This window comes from Anthonomus grandis, chromosome 4 (genome assembly GCF_022605725.1).
Source record: "Anthonomus grandis grandis chromosome 4, icAntGran1.3, whole genome shotgun sequence".
Lineage (NCBI taxonomy): Eukaryota > Metazoa > Arthropoda > Insecta > Coleoptera > Curculionidae > Anthonomus > Anthonomus grandis.
Window position 1 is genome coordinate 31394625 of NC_065549.1, and position 25954 is coordinate 31420578.

The 25954-nt window shown below is 32.7% G+C and overlaps 1 protein-coding gene across 1 annotated transcript in view; it reads right to left on the reverse strand.

The window, feature by feature from the left end:
• Positions 1–622: 622 nt before the first annotated feature.
• Positions 623–25954, reverse strand: part of LOC126735321 (sulfide:quinone oxidoreductase, mitochondrial) — a 42886-nt gene continuing 17554 nt past the window's right edge. Inside the window, exons 3-6 of the mRNA XM_050439277.1 lie at positions 25747–25947; positions 9900–10109; positions 9538–9724; positions 623–1151 (exon numbers count right to left, since the gene is read on the reverse strand). Of these exons, the coding sequence (XP_050295234.1) occupies positions 844–1151; positions 9538–9724; positions 9900–10109; positions 25747–25947 (906 nt within the window). The 3' untranslated portion in view covers positions 623–843. The remainder of the gene's footprint in view (positions 1152–9537; positions 9725–9899; positions 10110–25746; positions 25948–25954) is intronic.

Consider the following 25954-nt stretch of genomic DNA (forward strand, 5'->3'; position numbering starts at 1 on the left):
ATTGTAAAAGTGTAAAAATCGTTTAGTCCGAAATTATTTATGAACTTTTTTATCGTGTGTAGATGAACAGCAGATATTCTGCCATCTGAGAATTGTCCCAAGTAGAGGTCCCCAAATCGATCTCTTTGGTATACCAGAAAATAGTTAGGATAGTAGGTTTTCACCCTTTGATAACGACGTTGCAGATATCTCGCAATCAGATTAAATTAGAAGAATGCCAAATTAGATGAGATTATAAATATTATTTTGTTTTTTTTCCTCAAGAACTTTTGCAATAAAAACTTCTTAATAAATAAAAAGTTGTTATTTTATAAATGTTGCATATTCTATAATTAAACGCAAATTATGGCTTGGAAAGAAACAAGCGATTTTAGGTATTTTAGGATATTACAAAAAATAATACAAACACGTTCTGTTAGTTAAAATATGTAATATACTCATATATCTTAACAATAATAAAACTGTAAAAACAATTACTTTTGTCACGATTTTATCACATAATTTTTTTCTAGATTAATGCTAAAATAAAATTTTATAATAGTTTTATAACAATAGGTTAATTAAAAAAGAAACAGTCAACAAAAAACTAGTTTTACTAATAATAATCGTAAAAATCACTGACTTTCCGGAAACATTGATTTTATTTATAACACACAACTATAATATTTCTATACATTGTATATTAAATACAATAACTGCGTGTGTGTAATTTTTAAAAAAGCATCTCTGTTTGAAAATAAAAGTTTAAGAAAGGGCCAGAACATGTAATTTTTAGGTTGAAAACCATTGTAATAATACGCAAAATAAGGTTATATAGAAGTTAAATGAATAAAATTAAAGAAGTCACTTATCTCTTCCAAGGTGCATGATTTTTCTAAACATAGCGGGTCCGTTCCAAAGCCCGTTCATCATCAAACTCCAATATATAGCCGGGATTATATTCTTCTTCAACAAGTACATCGATAAACGCTCTTTATCTTGACTAAATGGGAATGTTTCCAGTGGATTAAGGTCGTAATCGAACTCAGCCAAAATACATTTATCATATCCAGTAACTAGCGGACATGAAGCGTAGCCATCATATGTTGCTAATGGTTTTTGACCATTTATTACTGCTTGGAGGTTTTCAAAGACCACTTCTACTTGAGCAGCTAAAAAGAAACATATTTGTATAATAGATATTTTTATAATTATTAATAAGATTTAAATTCATTCATCCCCAAATTTATTTGCTTGCCACAGAAATAAAAAACATATTGTCATCCAATCTGCGCCTACGGGGCATCAATATGGGAGTTTGGGGGACGTAGTTCTAAATAAAACATGCCTCATTACATTGATAAAATACGCAGCAGGGCGTGCAATTTTATATAATCATTCTCACATAACACTAAACATACGAAACCGAAACTGCCACCACTGAATACTTCAATATTAGTCAATACTTTTAGACACAACCAAATGACACATGGAGGCATGCGTATCTACGTCCAATCATGAGTTAAATTTCTTTATAGTAATGAAAATAACAACCAATTAGGTGCAATTATACAGCATCGACACACACCTTGCGTGACGTTGCCAGTTTAACCGATACGGATAAGTTGTCGGTACGTTCTACGATCACAATAGTCATTGCAAAATTTGATAAGGATGGCTGTGTGCAAGATTGTAGTAAATGCCATTATAATGTCGAAGAGCCACCTATTCGACAATTGGAGTCAGAAAGGGAACTTCGAGAAATTGCTGTTTGCAGTGTGGCTGAGGTTAACTTTCCTTGTAACAATACCCAAATTTCTGATGAGCTTGAGATTCCGCCGCGAACTGACCAAGGTGCTTTAAAGCGCAATAAATTTAAGTGCTATAATTTGCGGACTACTCTAGAAATTTTTGATGAGGATCAGGTGAAACGGATGGAATTTTGCAAAGAAATGATGAAAAGGTTAAACATTATTATTACATTTATAGAAAATATTTTATTCACTGATGAGTCGTCTTTTCCTATTCATGGTAGTCACAATCCATCTGTTGCTGTCGGTTACTCAACAGAAAATAAACACTTGAGTACCGCAAAAAGTACGCAGTACGCTCAGAAGGATGCGTGGACTGATATTTTAGGAAACCAAATTATAGGGCCCTTTTTTTTCGGAGGGTGGCGCAATTTTCACAAGGCCATATGACTATTGATCTCAGGATGTGTAAGAACATACCAATTCTGACATCCAGATGCACTACAGAAAGTGGCAAACTAAGGTTAAAGAAGAAGTTTCAAATCGAAATCCCGACAAGGGAAGAATGGTCGGCGAACCAAATTAAAGAGCCAAGTGGTCTCCAGGCCAGGTACACAGATGGATCATGGATGAAAAGCACCAATTTAGCTGGAGCCGGAGTGTACAGGATGGAAACGAACACAGGGGAATCCTTCCCGCTAGAGAAACACAGCACAGTTTTTGAAGCGGAAGTGTTTGCTTTACTCGAGTTAGCAAACAAACGAGAGGCATTGAAAGGTAACGGGGGGATTATATCTACTGCGATAATCAAGTTGCCCTCGAGGCGATACAGAAACCCAGGGCCAGCTCAGCGCCAGTCCAGGAATGCAAAGACGCATTGGAAAGGCTTGCAGCATACAGGGAAGTGAGACTGAGGTGGGTCCCAGGACACCAAGGTGTCGAGGGCAATGAGCGGGCCGACGAACTGGCAAGACAAGGTTCCGTTAACCCCTTCGTAGGCCCCGAACCTTGTCTCGGCCTTAGCAAAAAAACAAATCTCCCAGGCACTTAATAATTGGGCCTGGGAAAAAATAAGGAGGAATTGGAGAAGGACAGAAGGATGTAAACAGGTCAAGGAAATGATACCAGACCATGACGGCTCTAAAGCAAGGCGACTGCTAACAAAGACCCAAAAATGTATCGAAGACTTGGTGGGAATCCTGACCGGGCACAACAGTCTATGGCAGTCTACAGGCATCTACACCTTCTTGGTATAAGAGAAAGCCCACTCTCTCTGAATTGCGGCACAGGGGAGGAAACGTCATACCACATACTAGGAATCTGTGATACGTGGAGTCGCCTGAGAAGGGAAACTTTCGGAGCAACGACACTCCAACGGGAAGATCTTAATTTGGACTGGGATAATGTACAAGCCTTTATTAAAAGGACAGGACGGCTCAGTGAAGACCGCGCATTGGGAGTGGTGGCGTAGGAGTGGGTGATTCTGGGGTTGACGAAAAGGGACTCTTCAGGCCTACTTGTCGAGCTCTAGCTCCCCCACACAACTACTAGAGCCCTTTTTTATTGATGACAATCTAAATGCCGAAAAATACCTTAACCTTCTGAGGGACAAAATTATTCCTATACTTCGCAGGCTTAGTATTAATCTCAATAGAATTTGGTATCAACAGGATGGTTGCCCAGCCCATAATGCAAGAGCGGTTTGCGATTTTTTGCAAGAAACTTTTTCAGATAGTCATTAGCATGCAAGGGTTTATTCGATGGCTCTTGAATGATTTTTCCTTTGGAGATACCTCAAAGAGACTATCTATGTAAGTAAGCATAAACGTGCTAATACTTTGGAAGAGCTTCGTGCAAAAATAGTTCATGCCACAAACAACTTCCTAGTCGAAATGTTGGAAAACTCAGGAAAAACAGAGTTTTACAATAGACTAGGATATTGTTTGGGATTAATTTTTTAAAATAGAAAACTTTTCCTGACATTTTTATTTATTTTGTTTTTTCATTAATAAATTCTAAAATAAATAAAATACTTCATGCAGAATGTTTTATTTTTTAATTTATATAATAGAATACCAGTTTTATTTTGCTTTGCAGCAAAGAACATGGTAAAATAAATTGAGTAATTGACATACGCTAGCATATCGTAATTTTTCTCCGACTAAGAAGGCATCGAGAGTGCGTACTCTCCCGTTGGTAGCGAACGACTAAGCCAAAGCAAAGTACCAGTGCCAAAAATAATAAAATGAACGTCCGCTCTGCCGTCAGGTTTGTGGACTAGTTACGAGTTCCCCTCGACGGCGCGATTACTCCCCACCACTGATACTTCCATTTATTTAATACGGTATTGAATTGCCTATGACTGATGCTTAGCCTGCCGGACCGGTATATCTCAGTTTGAAATCATAATAAAAAATTATAATTAACTTATGTTTTTTATTAATATTGTGTAAACTAGACTAGAAAAACACAATTTTCTGGATATTCAGAGAGTGATTTAAAAATAAAATAATACTATAGGAAACCATTAGAAAAGTTCAATTTTCATTTCTACAGAGTGGTCCATGGAATGGCAGGTGGAAAACCTCAAAATAATATCACTTTGTATGATCTTTAATATTACTAAGGGGAATCAAAAATGAGATTCGAATATACACCTATAATATCAATAAAATTGGCCGCAAGAAAAATTCGCCCAGAAAACCCAAAATAATGTTTCCCTATATAATAATCATTACTGGAATGATCAGCTAAACGGCCATGATAGGCGAGATATTGTTTTCAATTCCTGTTATTTAATATATCTTTTCTTTTTACAATAAGTTTGGGGCTTATAAACTTTGTTAATCTTATTAATCTCTGAGTTTGATAAAATAATCTCAGCCTAATAAAATTTGTGCTGATTGAAATATATATATTTTATAATTACAACGTTATATTTTATGATTACAACAGAAACAAAAAAAAAACAAGGGAATTTGAATAAGAACTGCACTTCCAAGAAATTAACGCACCACTTCCATAAATAATTTTTTTTTGTAAACAGGCAAGAATAAAAAAATAAATTTCCCCAGATTTATTCTACATTTTATTAATAATTACAGCCATCTGTTGGTCTAGTTCTCTCCAAATCTGGATCAGCCCCTCTCCCACTTCCTGTAAGTTGTTTGGTTGGATCGCTGCGCTCTTAATCGCCTACCAAAGATATCTCAGAGATTTTCGATTGGATTTAAGTCTGGGCTACGTGCTGGCCTTTCCATAGTGTTAATTCCTTACCTCTTCTAGATAATTTATGACTTTCTGTGCAATGTGAGGTCTGGCATGAGGTCTGGAGTAAGAAATTTTCGCCGATATAAGGGGCGAATATCACATGTTGCCTCCAGGATCTCCAATATGTACCTTTCAGCTGTAACGGTTCCATTTTGTATGACCAATGGGTCCGTATGTGCGGTCAAAGAAATACCACCACACACCTATACGGATCCCCCACCAAATAATGTATTGTGTGAGAAGTTACACTAAGCATATCGTTCGTTGAGTCGTCGCACGTCTCAACGAACACACGAATACGTCTGTCGTTATTGTACAAACAAAATCGGGATTCATCAGTAAATAGCACTCGTTCCCAGTCAGCTTCTAATCAATTAACGTGTTCTCTGGCAAAACGTAGTCTTCCCCTGCGATACTATTCAATTAATAGAAGACGATCCTAGGTGTTAAATTGTATTCCCTAAGTCCCTGGCGAGCAGTTCAGTACAGTAATCAGTACTAATTTGTATAGCATGTACGTCTCGAAGCTGAATTTGTAGACTTCGATCTGTTACAAAACGCTGTCGAAGAGCAGAAATTCTTAAAAACCAATCTTAATCCGATTGTCCTTGCCCTGGTCTGTGAGTATGATTCCCTGTTCGAGGAATATTTCTAACAGCCGTGAGATGGATGTGTGGGACACATTAAATCGACTGCCAATTCTTCGGTAACTCCAACCTTCTTCCGACAGTATCACTGCTTGGGCATATTCATCGTGGGTTAAATTACGTGATTGACGCTCCATAATAAACACAAACAGAAATTATCAACAAATAAACAGTATTCGAATAATAATACTTATCAAATTCGTGGACACTTGGATTTTGAATTAGTACATTTTATGTATATTTTTGTATTGATGCAAAATAGCGATAAACACAGTTAACAAATACCGAGTTTATGATTAGCATATACCAGGGGCTTGCAAAATATAACATTATAATGGAAATTTTTATTAACGCTAATAAAATATTTTAATATTTCAGTGGTATGGTAGTTCATATGGTAATAAGTGGTGCATTAATTTCTTGTAGAAGTAGTTATTTGAACAACAGGTCCCAGCTAGTAAAACTTGATAATATAAGATCAGTGCCTCTAGAAGTTGATAGAGGGGTACCTCAAGGGTTACTCTTGGGTCCTCTTTTCTTTATCATTTTCACAGCTGACATGTCAAATTGTTTTAGAGAGTGTGGTGGTCACAGATATGCAGATGATACATAGATCCACATTTCATTTTTACGATCTGATGCAGTGGAGGCATCAAGGAGACTTGACAATGCCTAGCTTGCGTCTTTAAATATTCGCAAAATCACGGCTTAAAACTTAACCCAAGGAAGTCAGCTATTATTTACTTTGGACCGGCCAAGGATTGGTGAATTGAAATTGAATGTGTCAATAGATGGTGTTAAAATCCCTATTGTTGCCGAGTATAAAAATTTGGGTGTAGTGTTCGATAACACTCTTCGTTTTCGTAACCAAGTATCTAAAATACTCCAAAAAGTCTATATTAATCTACGCAATATCTATAAGAGCAAAGATGTTCTGAAGTTTGGGTTAAAAAAAAATGTATGCGAAGCACTTGTCTTAAGTCATTTAAATTATTGTAATTTTGCATACGGACCTTATTTAGATATTGCAATTAAATTTAAATTACAGAAGGTCTGGAACTCCTGTATTCGCCTCATTTATAACCTGAAACGTAGTGATCACATGAGCAATGAACTTCAAGATCTAAAGTGATCGACAAAAACTACATCTTGCTTGCTTCCTTCATAAATTAATCAGATTTGAGAGCCCTTCTTACTTGTTTGAAAAACTAATACGTAGAGATAATATTCATCTACGCGAAACTCCTTTCAATATGCACTATGAACTACCTAAAATTAACAAAGCCATGACTCATAGCTGCTTTTTTTACACAGTTAAACTTCTTAATCAATATCCAATTATCAGTCAAGTTAAAGATAATACCTCCTGCACATTTAAATCAAAATTTAAAAAGGAACTGTTACGTTTAAATGACTAATATCCTGTTTTCTGCTAAACTTATATGTTTATAACTATTTCTTTTTAATTCTGTAGTATGTATATGATAGTTTTGATAGGTAAATGATATTGTGAAACTTTTTTTTTTAATCTTATTTGTAATTTTATAATTGTATATATTTTTTTAATGCTCGGTTAACCCTTTCAATATGATTTTTAGATTTTATTATATCTTTCATTTTTAACATATAGACCTGGTCATATGGAGTTAGAAAACATAAATCCCAAATTTGAATTTTTTTCTCAAAGTAGTTTTTGAAAAAAAAATCCTGGGACGTATTTATCCCAGCAGTAATGAATAATAGGACAAATATGTCTTAGCAGTAATAAAACAGTATGGTATGAACGATTTTTTTATTATTATATACTAAAAAACATTTTATGAATGATAGGGCGTAACACATTTAATACAAAGTGCTACTTGACACTGACGACAAATAATTTTCGTTCTTTTTTCGATTTTAAGATTTTTACAGCGAACACATCTGTTCCTCCCAGCTTTTTCAATTGGAAGATGATCAGCAATATTAGTAAAATGCTTTACTCTCTTTGAAATGCGGCCTTGTTTCCTTGTTCTTTTGTGCAATGATTCTGATCTACCTCCAGTAATTAGCAATTCTGCCAACTCGATAACAAAATCATGTAATTTTTTTTTACTTGAACATTCAGTGTAAGTGATAAAGCTGTTGAACACCGCCGTTATTAGCAGCCGAAAAAAACTTTTCCCACCATTTGTTACTTCTTCTAAGTCATAGAGAGTAATCATTTGGTCAGCGTGATCAACGCCGCCCATGTATTGGTTATAAAAAATTGTTGAGTGTGGACAACTAATTTCTTTTAGACTGCTTTAGATCTTTCATTTTTCGTTTTATCAATCCGATCGTACTATCATAATAACTGCTCATGACTAGAACATCTTTGGTGTCTTTCCATCTAACTCTATATACCCTCTTTGCATACAAGCAGTTTCGCATTCGCCTCTTTCTAAGCGGATTTCAAATTTTGGTGCATTTTCTCTGTTTGACATGAATGTTCCCGCACAAGGTTATTTTATTGTATTGTATTTTATTGTTTAGTAAAGGAGATGTAAAGAAGCGGTCGAAACATAACACGAACATTAGAGCTTTTTATTGTATCAGCTAATTTTAGTACTACTCGCTGACCAAGTGTGCCTTCTGTTGGCTCTGTTTCTTTTCTGCTATAGATGTTGGTATCATACACGTAGCCTTTGTTGGAGTCGCACCTCGTCCACAACTTTATCTATATAACTAGAAGAGTTTTCTTCAAACAGAAAAGAACTTCCTCTATATAATATACTTTCGATGTATCATTCGGTTTATTGAGTTCATGGAAATATAACTTAGACATAAGTAGTAAAAACCGATCCCTGGATATTGCTTCTTTTATGGCTGCATTACCTAAAGACTTGCGTTTAGACCAGTACATGTGTATTGCCAGCAAACGATTATAGGACATTATAAGGGTACATCCTAAAATAATTTTGATTTTGCCTGAAGAAGTTTCTTGAATCTTCTTCTTTTTTAGTTCTGCCAGTAATTTCAAACGTAGATTTGTATAGTGACTTATTTGCATTATAAGACTTTTGGAAAACATTGTATAGAAGCAGTCAATCATAGAAGAATCTTTGGTTATTTTATCTGTATGCACTAGTTCTTCATGCGAAGGGATAACATACTTTGGGACGAAGTTGTTAACACTTCTAGTCCAGTCGAAACTTGGATTTAGAATTAGCTTCAATTTGATTATCCAGGTCCTCTTCAGCTGGTTCGCCAAGTTCTTCGACTTCCGATTCTTCTAATGAGGAGTCGGAGTCAGTATCAGAGCACTGATAGTCTGAATCGGTGCTGACATTACTGTCGTGAAAAGGATCTAGTGGTTCCTCCAAATCAGATAAGTTTTCGGCTATATTGTACAATTTACTATATTTTTCCTTGAGAGGGCGATTGATCCTGAAACGCAATAATTAATGTTATTCTCCGTTAAGTCCGAGAAGGCATATATGTGGTGCATATGTAAAAAACTTTGCTAAAAAAATACATTGACTTACCTTGTTGTGTTATAGTAATCTCATGAGCACAAATAATCCACAGAATAAACGAAATAAACTAATAAAAATTACGTAAACATGCAGAGGACACGTGCGCCAATTACAATCACCCGGTGTTTCATGTAGACTGAGGCAGAAAATCAGGACTTTTTCTAGGTTATACCCAAGCGAATACTGTACACTACTGAGTTATCCCATCGCAATACATTTTAAAGCCGCGTTTTTCGATGCAGTATTTTTTGAATTATTCTTGGGATCTATATGACCCCGTAGTATTGAAAAGGTTAAACCAACAGCTTAGCTGAATTTCGCCGAGTTGAAAATAAAGGCGCTTTTATTTATTTATTTAAGTGTATAACTTTAAAATTAAAAACACCAACTTACCAGCTGCAGCAGCGGTTTTTGAATTCGGCGATGAGCTGCAATCACCAATGGCAAAAACGTTTGGAAATCGTACGTGCTGCAAGGATGTTTTATTAACTTCTACAAATCCAGCGCTATTTGTTAATTCCTTATTGTTACTGATTGATTCATCAGTAGACATTGGTGGGGTAACGTGAAGCATTGAATACTAAAACGTTATTACATTGTTATTTTCTCGCATACATTACGATTTAAAATGTAATTACATATTTTAAAATAGCTACCTATGTAGTGGAAGTAAAGTATAAATAAATCAATACATCTTAAACAGTATATATAAGAACATTAATAGATTTGTAATGCGTTTACTGACTTTAACCTACCGGTAAAATAGTTTTGACTTCGGGCTTGTCCAAATTCTCAAAAACTGCCTCTTTTTTCACTGGATCTATGGACACCAGATTTGTCCTCGTGTTTACCGCGATATTTCTACTTTTGCAAACTTTCCATAGGGCATCTGCATATTTCTTAACACCAAAAATAACTGGTAAGGAGGTATTGTATATAACATTTACTTTAGATCGCTTATTTTCCTAAAATTTTAAGTATTTTTAATATTGAAACTACTCACAATTTCCTTCAGGGTAAATTCCACTACAGACTAAAGGCCGACTAAAATAAGAACTACATATAATAAGGCGTGATTTTAAATAATTTTTAAAACCCAAGTTTCCTATATGTACGAGGTATCATGATTTGGTTTTAATCGCGTGATAAGGCGCGGTATTTACGTCATTTTTAACTTTAGCGAAGTGCGATTTTCCCGAACCGTTGCAACTTTCTTGTAAAACAAAAGATAATTTAACATTTGCTTTTGAGCACGAGACGGTCCTAAAATTTTGTTAGTTGTAAGCGTACTTCGCAGCTTGAAAACGTTGAGTACAATAGTAAAACCATTCAATGGCGGTTGCAGGCGAACTTTTCAAAGTCGCAAAATTAAAAAAGTTGGAGTTATAGACCTATCTTATATATATTTTTTTTTAATGGAACACCCTCTTCTTGTTTTTGGTTTTTTAATAAACTTTAGAAAAATATAAATGACATTTAATAATTATTTTTTATATTTATGAGAAAAAATATAATTTTCACAATTTCAATTCAATTTTATCAGTAGGCCTTATTAGTACGAAATAGCTTTTTTTAATGCAAACTGTTAAGTATAATTTCCAAATTGCCCAAATCGATTGCCATTACATCTAGCACACTGTTCTAATTTTCCGCAAAGTATTTATAATTATTAAAAAAAAATTAAAATGAAAATCTTTCATAAGTTCTATCTAATATTATATAAATATAAAGCGATATACCGCAAATTTATAAAAAATGCTAAAAAAAATTATTATTATTATAGTAAAATTTGTACTGCGAAAGGTAGAAGAAAGGAAATTTGACCCATAGTGAATGACTTAAGAGGGATTCGAAATGACAAGGGTAATTACCGAGGCGATATAGATCCGGATAAACTCAATAACTTTTAATGCAATTGCTGAGAATTTGGGAAAAAATATATATTCTGATACTGATCCTTCCCTCCGTACGGGATTCATTTTGTTTATATCACACTGACGTAAACGAAATTAAAAAAATCTTAGTTTCAATTAAAAACATACGTTCGGCAGGTATTGATAGCATTTCAGTTGAGTTATTTATGAATGTTCCAGATTCTGTACTTGTAGAGTTATGTGTAATTTTAAATATTTCTTTTGACAGGGGAGTTTTCCCTGATAGTTTGTGTACGACTTTAGTGAAACCTCTTTGTAAGGGCGTTGAACCTCCCTTTTTTCAGCCGATCTCAATGCTTTCAACTCTATCAAAAATAATCAAAAAAATTGTCAAAATTAGAATGACTTCATTTCTTCAAAAGGACAATTTATTAAATAACAATCAGTTTGGTTTTCGGGACGGAAAGGGTACTGGTGATGCAGTTTTTAATTTTTTGTAGAAACCTTATTTGGGCTTAAACAGGGGAGAGATGACTGCGGCGGTATTTTGTGATTTTTCCAAGGCCTTTGATTATGTAGATCGTAAAATATTGCTGCAAAAGCTACCTTGCTATGGATTTAGAGGTTGTGCTTTGATATGGCTTGAGTCATATCTAGCAAATAGAAACCGGGTGGTTAAGGGCCAACACATTACTTTATCTGTGCAGAATATCGATCGTGGGGTTCCTTAAGGATCGGTTGGCCCTTTATTGTTTCTCATTTACAACAACGCCTAGCATCTGTGAGTATTAATGGATCCTTTACGTTATTTGCTGATGACACTACTATTCTGTAGCTAGGAACACAGAACAATACATTGGAAGAAACAATAAACAATGATATTAAAGTTATTAAAATTGGTGTGGCGCAAACAAGCTTTCTTTTAATATTTCCAAAACGAATATTCTGACACAAGGGTATTATTACATGTTCTTCATTAAATGGGCAGCCTATAATGAATAAAGATTGCTCTAAGTTTCTAGGAGTTTTTATTGACTCAAAACTAAAATTAAAGACCCACATTGTTGCTTTGAATGGGAACATTGCCTCTGCTTGTTATGCTGTTAGAGTTGTCCGCATTGAGGTTGATATAGAGGTGGCTAGACGTATGTATTTTGCCCTAGTAGAATCCCACTTATATGAAATTCAATTTTGGGGCTTTACTGAGAGGGGTCTTGTTCAGTCACTTTTTGTCTTGCAAGCGTGCTGTGAGATATTTGTGTGCAGTATGGTTTAGAGACCTCTGCAGGCCGCTATTTTTTAAGAAGTGAATACTCACATTAACTTGTATGTTTATATTTTAAATTATTCATAAAAATACAAGAGTACTAATGAGCCCAACATATATTTAACAAGATTTAATACAACCAATCTACGTCTATACACCCCAAAGAGTACCCTGAAAAAATACTCAATTTGTATATGAGAGTATTAAAATGTATAATCACTTGCCCCTGGAATGCAAAGTCATGAGTCAGCTTAGCTGTTCTGTGAAGGATTTATTAATTAAAAAAGCATATTACTGCCTGAAAGAGTTTTATAGAGATGTTTTATAAGTCTTGAATATTTGACATAGATATTGTTGTTTTTTGTCTTAATTTTATCGGATCTTTTAGTTTACCTGCATTTTATATATAGGTCCATAGTCCATTATTAATAGGTACATTTTTTTTTGGTTGACATATTGTTACTATATACTAAAACCTTTTTTTTTTAGCAACTTTTATTTCTTTTTTACTGTATCCATGACATTTTATTCTTAACTGTATCGTTATATTTTTCTGTATTATTATATTTTGGTTTGTTTATAACTCAATGTTGAAAAACAATTAAGCATATTTCATTTGATTTGATTATATTTTATTTTGTAAAAATCCACACAAGAAAAAATGGAGTAGCGATGGATTGGGTAATCTAGCAGGCCATCCTATACAATAGAGTTTTTGCATTTTTAAATATCCTTGAAATGAAAAAAAAAATATAAAAAATGTAACTTACTAACTTAACTAAGCATGAAAAAAAAATGCACATTTCCATCCTTTTCTCAATATGTCACGTTTGAAGATTTTAGGTTTTGATTTTTGTAGTGAAAATGTAGTGCATTTTACTTACCAGCCAAAATCACTACTGACGTGCGATTTCAAAAATATATCTGTAAAATGTAATTCAACAAAATTTGTATTTTAAAAAAGAATATAAATAAAATTGGATTTTTAAAAACACATTTTTTAAATTTTCTTAACTACCTGCATTTACCTATAACTTTTTCATTCCCATTTATTAGATATGCCCTATGTAATATTTTTCTCTTTTAATTTTATACCTGCAAAATAAAGCTACTCAGGTTATTCAATAAATATTTAATTATAATATTTTAATAATTACAATAAGATTGACCTACTCTCAGAAATGCCAGTCACACCAAAGTTTCTAACCTAAGACTAACAATTAATAATTATTATTATATTGATAATAAGTTGCTTTATTAAAAAAAAATGAAACTTTGTAGACAAAGCAAAAATAATAAAAAACACAGTACGGAAAACATATAAAAACATAGAACATAATTAATATAAATACACAATATAAGTCATATAAATATGTACTTTAAATATTTGTACCGAGTGTATCCCGGTAAATAATGAAATTATTAATTAAAATGTTTTTTAACAATGAAATCCGTCGTCGCGCTGGCATTATTGCGTCACGGGTGAGTAGTAGGCTTTAGCAAAAAATGAAAATGAAACGTTTATGATCCATGTCAAATGTAACGTCGAAAACAGTTCTTGAAATCATTTTTAAGTTTTTTAAAATGCGAAACGTAATTCCAAACAACATAGCTTTTGATATGCTAGTAGTGTATTTTGAGTTGATGCAAAATGCACGCATTGCAGCCCGGATATATACCCAAAGATAAGAAGAAGACACTATAATCATACACTAATAATAATATTTTACCGGTTTACTAGGCTAAGAAATACTGGAAGTATTTGGGGCAATATTCATCGAAGACGGCGAGGGCGCATAGAGGCAAATGTTACAAATGGTTTGGTCTATATTGAAATAAACCCTCACATAAGCATCCGAAATATTTCTAGGGAATTTACCACGGTACAGTAGAAAATATTCTGAAAGAGCACAGGTACCTATTTTTATTTGTTACAACACTAATAAGCATCCTAATATCTTATATTTATTGTTTTTTACTTAGACTTCATCCATATCACGTGGATCGGCACCAGGCGCTTCTCGAAAGAGACTTTGATAACAGACTCAATTTCTGTCATTGGATGTTCAACATGAAGATATTATGGACGGACGAGGCATCATTTAGCAGTGAGTGGACAATAATTTTCTAACATGATGGTTGCCCTGCACATTTTGCAGTTCAAGTTCGTCAATACTTAACCAGGCAGTATCGTTTGTGAATAGGAAGAGAACGTATATTTCCTTGGCCGGCACGATCCCCAGATCTGACTGTCCTAGATTTTTATCTGTGGGGAAGGATTAATTATTCCTTACCCACAGCAGAAATCCAGACAGCGGTTCTGTCAACGACACAACGACTTCGAATTAAGGAACATTGAAAATTAAGGAAAACAGTTTGAGCGTCTAGGACACCATTAAAAATATGAAACGATTTATTTATTACAAAAATTTTTTAAATTAATAATTTCGGAATAAAATAAGATATCTAGTTGGGGTTTGCTATAGGTTTTATGTTTTTTCATGCACTTTTAGCCTAAATGAAAAAATTACATCGTTGTATTTAATATTGTATTTAATAATATTTAATATGCCAGAAAATCGCTGAAAAAGTCCAAATTAACACAAACCGTCCTCTAGCGCTCAACAAAATAACTAAGTCGGCTAAGTAATTATACAACATAAAAGCCTAATAATTACCCTTTAAAATAAAAGCAAGCTCGTTAAAATTCGATAGGCCAATCAAAAGTTATCTAAAAATTGATTCAACCCTTCCCCCACCTATTACTTGACAGATTAGATAAAAAAGTTTCAAATAAAAAATGTTTAGAATTTATCATGCTTTAAAATGGCATCATTCTTCTCTAGGATTCACTTTGAATATTTTCAATAAAACCAATTTTTTATATTTCAATGGGGTATTATGCCACGTAGCGGTCATCGTACAAACTTGTAAATAATTTCCAGCGATTTCTCTTTACCGCTTTAATGAGAAATATTTTTTTCCCTACGCTGTGCGATGATTAGTTACTAAGATATAGCCGGCGACCTCTCTTAGTTGTACAACCGGTACAATAAAATAAAAATTGGACGTGGATAAAATATAATTATAGTACATAGTCGGAGTACAAATAGGAAAAAGGCAGTTTAAATAAAATCTTATTTATAATGTTCAATAACATTATTAAATAAAAGTACTGCATAATACTTGTGGCGTTAACTTTACAGTGTTACTATTTTGCCAAGAGTTTGCAGACGGTAGCTCAGAATTATTGGAGGCTTGGGATTGTTCGAAGGTTCACCTATGACTGGCTATTAAAGAATCTAAACATGATTATAACTAATAAATAAGAGGGCGCCGAGAGTAGTAATAAGAGTCCGAAAAGTCAACGATAATACTGAAGGGGTTGATGGAGCAACTCATAAGCACCCAGAAAAACATAAAATGGTCTTAGTAAAAAATCGATGGTTTTTGGAGATATTGGCACTTTAGTGGAAGTCACCAAAATCCTACTCTTGGATCAGATTTTCGATTGTCACGCCTTAAAAATAGTGATTTACTTATAAATTTAGAATCTCTTTTTAGCTATGCAACACTGAATAGCCATTTTACTGATCAAAGACAAACATTAAACTAAACGGCCAAAAAATGTAATAAGAAATCTATTCTAAAATAAAGTATTACTTATTTTTATTTTTTTAACTTTGAATTTGACCGCTCATACTGGACCGAAAAATTGTACGGCAACCCGGCTAATACCTTAAAAAGTTTGCTCATTTCATTTAATTTTAAAATTACCCAATATGTTTTAAAAAAAGCTTTACTGTTATTGTGATAGAGTGAAAGATAAACCTAATCTACCTTATGAAAAAAAAAACAAATTTATAATAATTATGTTATGTTCAAAAAATATTTTTATTTAACTTAAAAAAAAAATTAAAAATCAAATAATATGTTCGAACTGTCTACCACCAACGCGAATGCAGGCGTGGCATCTTTTAATAAATGACCTATTGATCCATCTTGCATTCCTGGCAGCGTTAAGATCTTGGGCTGCATCATTTATTCGCTGCCGTAAATTAGCAATATTATTTATTGGTCTTGCATAAACCTTTTCTTTTATGCAACCCCAGTAAAAAAAATCGAGGGGGTTTAGGTCTGGAGACCTGGGAGGCCATAAAATTGGACCAAGTCGACCGATCCATCTGTTGGGGTATGTTTGGTTTAAATACCGACGAACTTCATGGACATAATGTGCCGGGCAACCATCATTTTGGAACCACATTATTCGGCGACTGGCCAAAGGAACATCTTCTAAAAGAATAGGTAGATTGTTTCGACAAAAATCTAAATAAGCCTGCCAGTTCAAATTTTCTGGTAATTCGAATGGGCCAATTACACGTCCGTTCAAGATACCGGTCCACAAGTTTACTTTAAATCGGTACTGTGACCTTTCTTCTCGAATAGAGTGGGGATTTTCCAACGCATAAGTGTGCAAATTGTGCATGTTCATAAAGCCATCCTTTTTGAATGTACTCTCATCCGACCACAGTATATTATTTAAAAAATTCGGATCCTCTTGATTTTTTTGCAACATTCTGCGGCAAAATTGTAGGCGTGGTTCGTAGTCTTGAGGCAGTAGGCTTTGCACTCGTTGAACATGATAAGGATGATATTGAAATCGCCTAGTGATGTCGTTTACTACCGATTTCGGTATCCCTGTTCTTCTTTCGATTGCTCGTGCCGAAGTAGTCGGATCATTTTCAATGTCTTCGAAAACTTGATCAACATAATCAATACGAAGTCTTTACTCTTCCCTCTCGAACAGGAGCATGAGGCATTCTGCCTTCGGAATATGAGCGGTGAACATTAATAAATACACGATAGTCAGGATATCGGGCCAAATTCGGATATCTTTCTTGATAAAGATTAGATGCTGCTAGAGCATTTCCTCTGCATTCACCATAAATGAGATGCATGTTTGCATATTCTTGGGCCGTATACGGGAAGGGCATAATAAATGATTAACCAATAAAATAAACAGCTCAAAGAACACAGTCCACAGGAAATTGAACTCAAAAACAAATTCAAAGCAAAAGGTAACAGAAACGTTAGGATACAAGCAAAAAAGTAGTTAGTTCACGGAATACAGTAAACAAACTAAATTCCGAAAATGTTTGTTGTTTATTGCTATGGTGATAAGAATTACCTTCGCTCCTGATTTTTTTAATTTTTAAGTTAAATAAAAACATTTTAAACATAACTTAAAAATTTGTTTAATTTTTTTACAATGATATCATCAGGTGAATTAGGGTTATTTTTTACTATAACACAATAATAGTAAAAAAACATTTAGGTAATTTTTTTGGTCCAGTATGAGCGGTCAAATTCAAAGTTAAAAAAATAAAAATAAGTAATACTTTATTTTAGAATAGATTTCTTATTACATTTTTTGGCCGTTTACTTTAATGTTTGTCTTTGATCAGTAAAATGGCTATTCAGTATTGCATAGCTAAAAAGAGATTCTAAAAAATATCTATTTTTAAGGCGTGACAATCGAAAATCTGATCCAAGAGTAGGATTTTGGTGACTTCCACTAAAGTGCCAATATCTCGAAAACCATCGATTTTTCACTAAGGTCATTTTATGTTTTTCTGGGTGCTTATGAGTTGCTCCATCGGCCCCTTCAGTATTATCATTGACTTTTCGGACACCCTGTATATTTGTATTACGCAGGGGAAAGTTCATGAACCTTTTTACCTAAGGCATGTCAGCCTTAACCAAGTTATATCTATTTAACTACCAAAAAAGATACTGAAAAATACTGAACAAAAAATATCTAAAATTATAGATAAGAAATTGGCATATTAAATTATGATATTGATTAAATATTTGTAGCAATAAATTGAAATTAAAGGTATATTAATAAAAATTTAAATAAGTGAGATAAATCTATGGTTAGTAATATTTAAATAAATGGAATAAACTGGCCTGTATATTCCTCCAAGATATGAACGGCTAGCCTTCAAAATCGAGGCTGTGAATGTATGCCATTTGTAGCTCAGCTATCCGGACTGGGAATCGCTAATACTAGCTCTTACTCTGGCTCCAGCTCCACCGCTTTCAGCAATTTCTCGGCGAAATCAAAAGCCTGCAGTCATCAACAATTAAAGGAGAATAAAGAGGAAAACGGAAAAGTAAAACCCTTGCTAAGTTTCATATTCTATCCATCAAAATCTTGGGCATCCTGCACCAGAATTATGAAATAAACGGTTTCCTAAAGGAACAAGATTAAGGACTATAAATTATAAACCATATTGGCCACTTCCTGCTTCACAAACTTCGGAAATAAAAAACTGGCCTTTTATGTGCGCTTCTACCTGCAACACGGGAACAAGTCCTCGAAAAATGGATGCAGTACCGACTAAATAAGTAACGACCCCACCTCTCGCCTGAGCTGTCAATATCAGCCAATCAGAGAAAACATTAATTAAGACCAACCAGAAGAGTGACGGAACAGAAAGCATGAATAATCAAACCAGGAGAGTGACGCGCTACAGTAGTAATGTGTCATTGACAGCGTGAATTTAAAGAAATATGAATAAAAGAAGTTGACCGAAACTATCAATATAATTATTGAAATTAATGAAATATCAATGGAGCGTTAGTGAAAATAGGAGTAGAAAAATAAAACGCTACATACTAGTGTGACGTCAAAGCCTTGCGAAATGCGAGAAAGGCTGATATAGACTTAAAGGCAGATGATTATGCGTTTTTTTCATTGCATATTTTAGAGATATATGTATATTACAACAAAAGCATATCTCATATTTTAGTGACTTCAACTTTCTTAGTTATGGAAGTTGATACGGAAAAAAATCAAATACACGTATGCGTTTATTTTTCTTTAATACGAAAAGTTGTAACTTGTAACACATTAATTATAACTAATTTTTTGTAGGTATAAAGAAGATTATGTAAATGAATCTTGTAAATGAATGAACTAATAAAGTCTCCATCTCCTATAGGAAATTAACTCCAAATCACAAAACTGTTTTACGACTAACCAAAACTTTATTTTATTTTATGATTTATCCTATGAGAGTCACATTGAAGGTTCCAATCATGGGACTAGGAAATCAAATGTTAGATAAAAACCAGATTCAAAATTTTAAACGTTTGTTTTAAAGTAACAAAATATCTCTAGTAATGTTAATTCAATTAAGAAAAAGCAGTGACGTACACTATCGGACAAAAGTAGGGCAACACTTCCAGAAATATTTGCAAATACCGATTTTAAAATTATAAATGCATGATAATGTATACAAATCTACTATGTTTTAAAACTACAAAGTAGGCTATGATTATCAATGTCAACAAAAATTTTCGCAATCAAAACAAATGATTTTATTTTGACGTTTAAGTTTAAATGCTTCATAGTAACGCGTCAAAAGTAAAGCAACATTCAAATAATTTGTTCAAAAGAAGGGTTTTAGCAAAAGTAAAGGGATAAAATAATTGTGTAAGGTGATTTTTATGTTTTTTTGAACATTTCTGTGTAAGATTAATCATGCCGAGAGGAATTCCAATTTCAAAAGGCTTGATTATATAATTTTTTCAGAATCAAATGATTAAACTAACAAGAAGGTTACGAAAAAAACAGTATTAACAAAAAAACTGGTGTGCCGGGCTTAATTGATTATTTAGAATTTACTTTAGAACCTATTGTCTTTTGAAACGTTTATTATCCATGGAAGTGTAAAGGGACATCGCTAGAGAGAACCACGAGTGCAAGTAGCATAGGTAAGTGCCCATTGTTATTATAATGGGTGTACTGTATAATTTAAAACCATTCTATTTATAAAGTCCACTTTAAATCCTCAAACCATTGTGTATTTACAGTTACGTAATGAAACTTTCGTCCTCCGTATAAAAGCGCATAAAGGAATTCTGAGACAGTGTAAACTTTCTTTTAACTTTGCTGTAAGATGAATGGAGCCAGAGCGAACGTGTGATGGTAGATATGACTTGTAAATAATAAAGAGAAGTAGCCCAAGAATTGAACCCTATGGAACTACATGAAAAAGCAATTGAACGCACTCCATCCACCTCCACCACTTGCTTCTTAACTCCTACCTAGAGACCCGAGCAGGGAACCCCAAATAATGCAGCTTAGCCAGTATCATCTGATGATTAATGATATCAAGTGCTTTGCTGTAGTCTAATAATTTAAGACAGGGGTTGAGTAAATTGATAACCATCGAAACAGTTGTTGAAATACTATGAAAGCCCTGAAAATGGACTGAACTGTAGGCAAAAACGTGTCTACGCGCAACAAAGTCATGGATCATGTCCGATACTAACAACTTTAACAACTTCTCAAAGATTGGCACACTGCTCATCGAATGAGGGGATCCTTGCCATATTGGAAAGATTCTAAAGACCTATAGTATCCAACACGTGTGCAATATAGTAAATGGTAAATAGCAATATGTTTTTTTCCAATCAGCACCTTTTCATTTTAGATTCGTATGAGTAACTGATTTATGAGTATCATTATTTTTATGGTTTTAAATTATTTAAGTAATAATTTCCTTCCTTTTTAGTCATTAGATTATAAAAACAGTTGTGATCCCAAACTCAGAAATTATGCATATATTTATTCCGTGTGGTTTGGGGAAGCTGCATTAAAGTTTTCGCATCATACAGAAATAGACTAGGAAATATTTTAGATTTGTTTGATAGCTAATTCAACTTATGAACTGTATTGTTGCATTGTTTGTGCCAAGACAAATATTGGTACTTTCTTAATGACTTAAAATATACAAAAAGGGTTCTTAAAAATCGTGATAAGATAAATTTATTAATCTACAACATTGGTTAAATTTTCCAATTATCTATCTAAGTATGCCTCAGTTGAATTAGTTTAATTGGACCGAATTAAGTAACTTGCCATGGCAAAAATTGAAATATTTTTACCAAAAAAATTTGTTTAACATTACAACAATACAACCTTATATGCATAACCATAACTGTTTGATTAAAAGTTAGTTGATTTTCAGGAATGTAAGAAAAACCTTTTTAATGAGTGTTAGGATAGCATATATTATTTTAGCATTCGACCACTAAATCTTCTTTTAGAGTAATACATAGTTCACTAATAAAAATTGCAGTAGACAAGCAATTTTTCAAGGCAATAGTAAAAGATAATCTGCGAATAAAAAGTAAAGCAATTAATCAAAATTTGAAAAAAATATGTTGTGTAAAGATAATGAAAATTATACCCTTTGAAGAAAAAATAAGAACTAATACATAAAAAAACGTAAAAATTATCATATCATTGCTGTATTATCACAAAAAAGTAAAAATTATGAAAACTTATCTATGTATACTAAATATATGGGCTTTTATTAGTAAATTACTATGAGCTACTCTTGTATACCCAAGTCTTCTTTAGAATAAATTGACAAAGAAAAAGTATGTTCCACATTCAAATCAAAATTTCCACTGAACAACTAAATTTTTAAGAATTTTTACGAACAATCACTATTCTTATAGTATACTAAGAGTTCGGAATGATTGGTGATATGTCAAGATTTTAAATTAATATTTTCAAGCCGTGTATTCCTATCTTGATTTGTAGTCTATTTAATATTTAAAGAATTATGAGAAAATTATAATTTTTATATGTATCTGCATAGAAAAATACAATTTCCAATAGATTTTTAATATTACAGAAATAAATCCAATACAATTAAAAAAATGTTTGGTCCTACACCAGTTCAAGTTATCTTAGAATATAATAATAAAATGATTATTTGCGTCTCTACGTAAAAATAATGTTAAGAAGTACAGTGAAACAACGCGCAGCATGTCCTTTATATCTAAATAATCAGATTCTGAGCCTCTATATATTGCAAAAAAAAACAATATTATAAACTTGCTCAAACCTATATCATTGTGCATTGTGAATCTTGTACCTTAAAAGAGGCTAATAAAATGATAAATTTTATATGTAATAGAAACAATTGAAAAAAATCAATATTTAAAGTACATATGGCTGTCAGAGAATAAAATATAAACGCATCCACTAATGCATTTTAAATAACCATTCATTAATACATTACGTAATTCACTATTTATAACGAAATTAAGTGATCAGTTGACTAGTGAAACGTAAATGAAGCAAAAGAAATCACAATTTATTCATTACATTAATTATTAATTAAGTTATGTAAATTGACTAGTGCAACCGCAATTTAAGCCGCAAGACACACGTCGTAATGCGATGCCCTATTAATATTTATAGATTATTTCGGTGTATTTAATAGAAATTTATTTAACCGATTTCAAAACAACTTCTGTGTTCGATTAATTACCCAATAAGTTCCCTATAAAGCTTTAAACAAATCGAGTTATTCGATTGTGCGATTTTCCCGATATTTTTGCCAGAGTTTTCTACAAAAAGGCCCCAATTAAAAAAACACACAGCCATTTTCTCTTATTTTTATCAGGAAAAACCAAAAAATGTTTAATCCAAGTGGTGATAATTAGGAAATTAATATACCTCCAAGCTTTTCTAACGTATTTATTTGTATAAGTTATTATCCCGTAAATAAATGAGAAAGTTGCCACTATCCCACAGCTGAAAAAATCAAAAACATCAAATTAGATCAAAACGTTTGAGCTATAGCCAAAATAATATGAGCTGTGTCCAAAATAATATAATGAGAGGGGACATTTAGAGAAGTTGCCAATATCGGGAAGGCCAAGGAAAACATCAGTAATGACTGACAGACGCATCAAAAGGATTTCCCAAAATGATCCTTGGTCCGCACCTCGAATTATTGCCGAAATTCCAGAAATTACGGTTGGTATACGAACAGTACAAAGAAGGTTAGTAGACGCAAAGTTATTTAGTAGACGTCCAGCTGAAAAGCCGTTAGTTTCAATAAGAAATAGAGCAGCAAGGTTGGCATTTGCACGCCGGCATTTAAACTGGACCGTCAATGACTGGAAAAAAGTTCTATTCAGTGATGAAACGGGCTACAAAATATTCAATTCTGATGGAATGAGGCGTGTGAGGCGACCAATCAATACAAGGTTTAATCCTAAATACGTAACACCTACAATTAAGCATGGTAAAGGTAGTGTATTTTTATGGGGTTGTTTTTCATGGAATGGGGTAGGCCCTATGCACTTTATTAATGATACGATGGACCGATTTGTTTATAGGGATATCATGCAGAATGTAATGCTTCCTTATGCAGAATGGGAAATACCATTGCGTTTTATTTTTCAACAGGACAACGATCCAAAACATTCTTCACAAGTTGTTCAACAGTGGTTTCGGGAAAAAATGTTCGTGTTTTACAGTGGCCAGCACAATCCCCAGATTTTAACCCCATTGAGAATCTCTGGGAAGAAGTAGAACGTCGTATTCGTACCCAAATGCTTCCAAATAAACAATCCTTAATAAATAAACTTAGTGAAGTTTGGACAAGTCTTCTTGAAAATGTCATTCAGAAGTTGATTGCTTCAATGCCGCGCCGTTGTCAGCAAGTAATTAATAATAATTGATATTCTATCAATTACTAATGTATTACTTTCAATTGTTTTTGTTGTTAAATGTGTTAAATATTTTTTGTTGAACTAAAGTAAAATAAAATACTGTTAAATACAATTTGTTGCTCTACTTTTGTCGCCCCCATTCTTATCAATTTTTATAATCATTAATATTTACCGTTCTTAAAATGATTAAAAGTACACCAAAATGGACTGAAATATTACTTTCAGTGTAAGGATAGTGTGACATTAAGCTTAGTGAAAAATCACAACCCAATAATTTTTTTTATTCAAGCATAAATAAAATTGAACTTTGTTGCTCTACTTTTGTCCGATAGTGTATATACATACAATATATATACAGTGTGTCCCAGGATGAGCGCATATTTTATACGTAAAAATAACAAAAAATTTTGAGGTTGAAATTTGACCGTTTGGGATCCAGCCCTGCTTGATTACAAAATAAAATTTAGCACATTTTTTTTTTTTTTAAATTAAGCATGCCTTGATACGAGCACTTTTTAAATTTTATGAGTAGGTAAAGTAGTATTTCTAGGCAAGATATAAAAAAAGTTTATAAGAAAAAGTTGTTTAGAATGCAAAATTATGCCCGATTACCAAATTTTATAACCATAGGCCTACTTTGATTTTTACGTTTAATTTATTTATTATTATTTATTAATTATTTAAATATTTATTCTCACTTTTTTAAAAGTTAAAAAAACCAAATAAATATTAATAGTTAAAATAGTAAAAATTCTTAAACTATAGCCCAAATTTTTTATTCCGAGCCATTACCAAATGACAGGGAATTACTAAAATAAAGAATTAGAGATGCTTGTAATTTAATTTACATTGAAGAAATTAGAAATTCTTTTAAAATGTTTAGGAAAGATATTGAAAATTTTTTTTATAATGAAGGTAGCTACATTGAATGAATTTAAAATAAGTATAAAATAAATTTTCTTATTAAATTAGACGTACTATGTATATTTTATTACAAACATATTTTTGAGTATGATTTTTAACTCTTAGATCAGTGATTTAAATATTAGATAAATAAATTAGTTTTTCTCCAATAATTAAATATGAATAAAAAAATTAATTGGAAATTCGTTATCCGGGCATAATTTTGAATTCTAAATAACTTTTTCTTATAAACTTTTATTATATCTTGCCTAGAAATACTACTTTACCTACTCATAAAATTTTAAAAATGCTCGTATCAAGCCATGCTTGATTTTAAAAAAATAAAAATATGCTAAAGTTTATTTTTTAATCAAGCAGGGCTGGATGCCAAACGGTCAAATTTCAACTACAAAATCATTTTTACGTATAAATTCGCCCATCCTGGGACACACTGTATATCCTGAACATACGCCGCTGATTGCCGGAAAACACTATAGCTCAAAAATTAAAATATTTATGACAAAGGTTTATTTGAAATTTATTTCTTAAAAGAACCTAAAGATTCACTCCTTATTCTGAAACACTGCAGCTATATAAAAGATGTCTTTTTTAAATATAGGTATATAGATAGATATATTTAACAATACTATTTAATCATTATATTATATTATTTTTTGGGTGCAAACAACAAAGAAGTGCTATAGGCAAGTAACCCTTTATTTGTACATTTGTGAAATTATCAAACATCTGCTGATGCCTTCTGACCTTGATTGCAGTTATCTTGTTAAGTTTAATCGATGAATATTATCAATAATCAGGCTACATCATATTGCTTTAAAAAAGTAGTGGCAAATTATTGTAATTCAAATTGAAAGTATTTTAAGAAACAGGGTTATCACAAATTGATAACCACTCAAATTTTTTATATCGAAAAAAGTTTTTTAAAAACTATATATATGCTTTTAAAATTCTATATTTTTAAACAAGAAAATTAAATAAGTTTCATACCCGTCTAAGATAATCTTCAGTAAGGTAACAAATTTTCTGAGGTGCTCCTGGGCATTTCACTGGTGAATTTGGAAATGTAAATATCGCATTTCCAGAATTAAGCCTCTGCATTGTGGGATAAACATTTTCTACATATTTCGGCAAATATATCGAGCACACACCAGACGATCGGTCTTTTAAGGCATCCAAAAGTCCAGGAATCTGTAAA